General features: G+C 47.0%; 1 protein-coding gene across 1 annotated transcript; it reads left to right on the forward strand.

The window, feature by feature from the left end:
- The first annotated feature begins 565 nt into the window (after nucleotides 1-565).
- On the forward strand, nucleotides 566-4,761 carry Syce1 (synaptonemal complex central element protein 1). Its single transcript, XM_032891524.1, has 10 exons — nucleotides 566-649; nucleotides 981-1,055; nucleotides 1,596-1,643; nucleotides 1,875-1,929; nucleotides 2,092-2,181; nucleotides 2,389-2,452; nucleotides 3,324-3,390; nucleotides 3,477-3,600; nucleotides 3,661-3,771; nucleotides 3,908-4,761. The coding sequence occupies exons 4-10, from the start codon at nucleotides 1,889-1,891 to the stop codon at nucleotides 4,044-4,046; spliced, it is 636 nt and encodes a 211-aa protein (XP_032747415.1). The 5' UTR covers nucleotides 566-649; nucleotides 981-1,055; nucleotides 1,596-1,643; nucleotides 1,875-1,888; the 3' UTR covers nucleotides 4,047-4,761.
- Nucleotides 4,762-5,210: the final 449 nt, after the last annotated feature.

Consider the following 5,210-nt stretch of genomic DNA (forward strand, 5'->3'; position numbering starts at 1 on the left):
ACCATGTCACAGAATGTAATGAAGTCAGAGGCTACCTTAAGTTTTTTCCTTCTCCTATGTGGGTTCCAGGGATCAAACTCAGATTGTCAGGCTTGGTAGCAAGTGCCTTTACCCACTGAACCATCCCATTGACCCCTTAAATTTATTTTTTCAACTAAAAAGGGAGCCCTGATGATTCAAAGTTATAGCAGCATGAGAGTGAACAGAAGGCAAAATGTTTTCCCAAAACCCTGTCCCAGGTCTCCTTTGACTCCACAGCATCTGTTAGATCCAGAGGTTTTACCCATAATCCTCTTCCACCTCACATCCTGCCACCTTCTATTTGACCCCAAGACATTTTCCCATATCTGAGAAGCACTTCCCGACTTTTGCCTGTAGACATCTCCCCTTGCGTCATTTCTCTTGACTGAAGTTCCTACAGCCTGGCTCCGTCTCTCTATAAGTCTGTTCCTTGTCCTCACAGTCCTAGAGTGAGACCATAATGTAGCACCTGCACATAGGAGATGCTTGGGGATTTTTGTGAAGTAAAAGCTGCAGAGTCCCAGACAGGCAGACTCTACCAACAATGAGCTTCCTTTTTGCTTTGCAGTGGGAAGTCTAGAGCCCCGAATTGAGGTCCTGATTAACCGCATTAATGAGGTTCAGCAAGGTGAGCTCAGTGATTGGCTGCTGTCTAGGACCAGCCACATGTTTTAACAGGCCAGGCCCAGTGGGAAATCCATCAGTACTTGTTAAAAACTCTGCAGTTCTTTCATGAGGGCATAAGTACAGGGCCCTTCTGCATGTAACTACCATAGTCATTTCCTGTGAACACGGCCCTGCTGCAGCCTGGGCCTAGCAAGAAGGGCCAGGATTTAGAAAGCCTTGGTTCCTGCTCTTAAGTCTGGGCCCCTGTAGGTTCTCTTTGAGATGAATATGAAATCTTATCATTTGTACTTGAGGCTGTACTTACCAAATGTTTGTCCTACTCTTTGGTAAAGCAAAAAAGAAAGCCAGTGAGGAGCTTGGAGAGGCCCAGACTGTGTGGGATACCCTGCAGAAGGAAGTGGACTCATGTAAGTTAACTGACAGTCACTAGAGGTTTCTATGATGTCTCAGACTTCTCCTAATGTGTCATGCAGACACTTGATATCCTCACTAGGGCCATGATTCTTCTCCAACCTCATTTCTTTCAGCATTCCTATCTTCTCATAGGAGAGTTGTGGAAATGTCTTTGAGGACAGTTCTGCCCTGAGTCCTTTGCAGAGATGATTCTCCATGCATTGCCACAGATAATATAAGTTATTGCCTCATACTAGCAGCTGTGTATTATTGGAGAGGTCATCTTGGTCATCTTGCATTACCTGATTACATGGCCCTTTTGATTGATGTGGTTTTTCCCAGTCCTAATGGTTGTCATACATAGTCACAGATGTCTTTTGTGAAAATTATGGCACATTGTGTTTAAAGGAATGTGGGTACCCATAGGGGTGGGAATTTACCTCAAGGAAACTACATCTGGGTTAGGGTCATAGTTATACCTTGCCTCTCATATGACTGCCCTTGACATTTCTGTGTTTGGTCTCTAATGCCTGAACCTTTATCATCTTTTCTAGTACACGAAGAGAAAGTACGTCTGAAGGATATCTTGAACAGAAAGGAAGGTATTCCCAAATACCCCATTTCTAGGCTTTGTGAAACCATATCTAAGCCCACTCTGTCTAGTAGCTGGAAACTTAAGAACTCCCAACCTATGATGTTCGTATGGCTTTTACCAGACCCAGAAAATGTAAAAGTCCACTCAAGTGTCCACAGACTTGATGTGATCTGTTTTGTTCCACCTGCCAAATTAGATGCTTTACCAAGCACTCAGGGCCTTGTTGTTATCCTTACAGAGACCCTGAGGATTATGCAGCTGCACTGCCAGGAGAAGGAAAGTGAGGCAGAGAGGTAAGATGCCATGCCTGTCTGTAGTGGTCTCCCTATTTGTTCCTATTGCCTCCCATGCCACCTGCTGTGTGAGACACAGGCCCGAATGTAGAGGAATAGGATAGAAGTCTCCAGCCAGGAGAGTCATTCAAAGAACATGGCTGAGAGTTGGTTTCCTTCCAGGAAGCACAGCATGTTGCAGGAATGTAAAGACAGAATTTCTTTCCTGAACAATCAGATCGACAATGAGAAGGCCAAACTAAGACGACTGAGGTAAACCTCAAGGCATGAGGCTTGGGCTGGGGATGTGCTGTAGGTATAGTAATGCCCTGGATGGCCAGGCCTAGTCCTGGATGATCAAGAGGGTGAAGGTATTCTTTGTGGAAGAGTGGACACAAAGTCCTTGGGTGCCATACAGACTCAGACCATGGCCAAGCTCTGTGGTAGCTGATGGCTATTGTGGCTCTGGTTGGCTCCTAGGTTGGATTTTGAAGAACATCTGGAGACTTTGATGAGTCAACATAAGGACACCATGGAATTTCATGTGAGTCATACAATGCAGTGCCACTGATTATACTTTGTTTCTATGCAAGCCTTGGCATCCTGCTGTCACCATAAATCTAGTCCCTGGTGACCACTCTTGAGGTACTTGGTGTCTTCACTATTGGTCCTTCACATTCACTCATGTTGCTGTGTCCATCCAGTGTTCTCTAGGTGTTGTGATAGCACCAAATGGAGTCATCCACGGAGAATATCCATCAATGTGCATGAGGCTACCCCATACACAGTAGAGCTATCACAGGATGTGCATGAGGCTACCCCAGACACAATAGAGATATCACAGAATGTGCATGAGGCTATCCCAGACACAGTAGAAGTATCACAGGTCAAATAGTTGATATTTACTGGGACATTTCCCTATTGGGAGTTCCCTGACACCCAGTAGGAAAATAGGCTGAATGTCAGAAGAGAAGATCAGTGAGGAGGCCAGGAGGAGAGAAGAGAGGAAGAAATGCTAATAACTAAATCCCCAGAGAGAGGCTCAGGATCGTAGGTTTGCAGATTTCAGGGTTCTGAATACTTCCCCTTGAACCTCTTTATAGAGTTAAAAAAGGTCCGGGGTTGGGGGGATTTAGCTCAGTGGCTAGGAGCGCTTGCCTAGGAAGCGCAAGGCCCTGGGTTCGGTCCCCAGCTCCGAAAAAAAAAAAAAAAAAAAAAAAAAAAAAAAAAAAGGTCCAAGGAGGGGATGGCAAGATCAGTGCCCCCAGGGTTAATGCCATGGCTGGCATACATTGAGAAGCATGGTACTAGGAAGCGAAACTGAGAGGAGAGATGATTAGATCTATAAAGGTTCTCTGAAGCGTGAGGAAGCCCGGAGAGCTGGACATGTCTTCCTGTTTGTGCCCCCACCCCAGAAGCCTGAACATCTGACAGAGGAGATGAGTGTTTTGGACAGCAGCAAGGAGCAGCTGCTCAAGGAAGGTGAGGCCAGGGTAGAAGGGTGGCTCTCACCTGCACCAACCTGCACCAACCTGCCCTTGCCTGCTTATTCCTCTCTCTCTCTGTAGAGAAACTGATCAAGGCAAAGCTGGAGGATGTGCAGCATCGGCTGTGTGCCCTGTGTGGGCCTGAGGGTTCTTCCACCTTCTCTGATGGACTCTTCCTCCGAAGCCATGAGGCAGCTGCAGCAATGTAAGGTGCAGGGTGGGAGGAGAAGGAAATGCCCGCACTGACTGCCTTCTACGCTCTCAGGCAGATGTTCAAGGACGAGAACAAGAAGGCCGAGGAGCTCCTTGAGGCTGCAGCGCAGCAGCACCAGCAGCTGCAGCAGAGGTGCCGCCAGCTGCAGCAGAAGCGGCAGAGGTAGGCACAGAACTCCCGAGTCCTCCTTTCTCCCAGGAAGGTGAATGGCAGCCGTCTCCCCTGCCCTGCCTGTGTGCCTCTTCATACTTCCTTGATTTTCCTGCGTCCATTCTCTTTGTTCACTCTTCCTTAACAGGCTGAGAGAAGAGCTGGAAAAGCATGGGGTACAGATCCTTGCTCAAATTCAGAGTACGCAAAAGGAAGAGGACAGCTCGTGGAGGACGGTAAACCTGGGAGCAGAAGGGAGAGGAAGAAGGTGGTTTCTCAGAGTATAGTCTGTGCAAAAGGGCACTCCTACTGCAGGAGGCACAGCCGAGGCAGAGGTGTAAACTTAGGGTAGCATTGGTACAGGAAGGTGGAAGGGGGTGGTAGGAGCAGGGAAAAAATGCCTGGGCCTTTACCTCCTACAGGCCAGTCCTAAACCCTTAGAAGCCCACAAGGAGACCGTCCAAGAGCGCCCATCAAGCAGGACCTAACCTCCTCGGCCTGGAGGACACACTAGCTCCAAACATCACAAGGGGATGTTTTGTGTAGCCTGCTTCATTGGAGTATGTGCTGGGTGGAAGGATGGGTGTTGGTGCCAAGCTCCTCAAGTCTTTGAACCTGGAGATTTCTTGGCTCAATTTTGATTCTCGACTAGCTTAGGGTCCACACTGCAGGCCCTTAATAAATGTTTTCCCTGTCTCCTGCTCACCATTAGTATCTGTCACACTCTTCCTACTCTTAGACAGAAGGGTACAGATCTGGACCTTCTCATAGGATCTGAAGCCACTTTGTAATTTAGTTCCCTCATGTAGGCCCAATGTAGCACAGACTTTGAAACAAAAGGAAGATATATCACCAGCTTTTAATTCTTGCTATAAACCATCTCATTCTTCAAGCAAAATAAATATAATTTGAGTCTGCATGTGGTCTATATTGTTTGTGAACAATCCCAAACGGTTGCCAGGAACATCCTAAACTAAAAATGCTCTTTTGTTTGGGGAGGACATGAATGGACAGACCTTCCCCATTCATCTTTGGTTCTATTGGATCCTTATTTGGTTGCCATTTGTTTTGTGGTTTTCCTGGTAAGATGCAAATGCATGCTTATTTACCCCAAATATGGAAGGGGATAAAAAGAAAGATTGTGTCAAATCCAACTCTGAATACATGATGTAGTAGGGCGGTTTACAGGAGTGTGGATGATTCAGAGGCAACTATACCTTTTAAGTTCTGTCTCAGTTAGGTTTTCCCCATCTTATAGAATGCTACCTTTGGGACTTTAGTGGGATCCTAGAAGAGGGTTTTGTGAGGGTCTCCTGTGGGTCTTGGTTCTTTCCTTCCATGCAGCTGTGAGTGCTAAGAGCCCGATGCTCAGAGACCTTGATGTCTGCTGTGTAGCTTATTTCATTGCCATGATTCAGGGGCACAGTTTTCTATCGGTGCCGCAGTGGCTG

This window comes from Rattus rattus, chromosome 2 (genome assembly GCF_011064425.1).
Source record: "Rattus rattus isolate New Zealand chromosome 2, Rrattus_CSIRO_v1, whole genome shotgun sequence".
NCBI classification, from domain to species: Eukaryota; Metazoa; Chordata; class Mammalia; order Rodentia; family Muridae; genus Rattus; species Rattus rattus.

Excerpts from the sequence above, each read along its gene's own strand:
- Syce1 (XM_032891524.1), top strand. The coding sequence starts at position 1,889 with ATGCAGCTGCACTGCCAGGAGAAGGAAAGTGAGGCAGAGAG. Across the intron at positions 2,453-3,323 it reads AGGACACCATGGAATTTCAT|AAGCCTGAACATCTGACAGA; the intron begins GTGAGTCATACA and ends CCCCCACCCCAG. Across the intron at positions 3,601-3,660 it reads CATGAGGCAGCTGCAGCAAT|GCAGATGTTCAAGGACGAGA; the intron begins GTAAGGTGCAGG and ends CTACGCTCTCAG.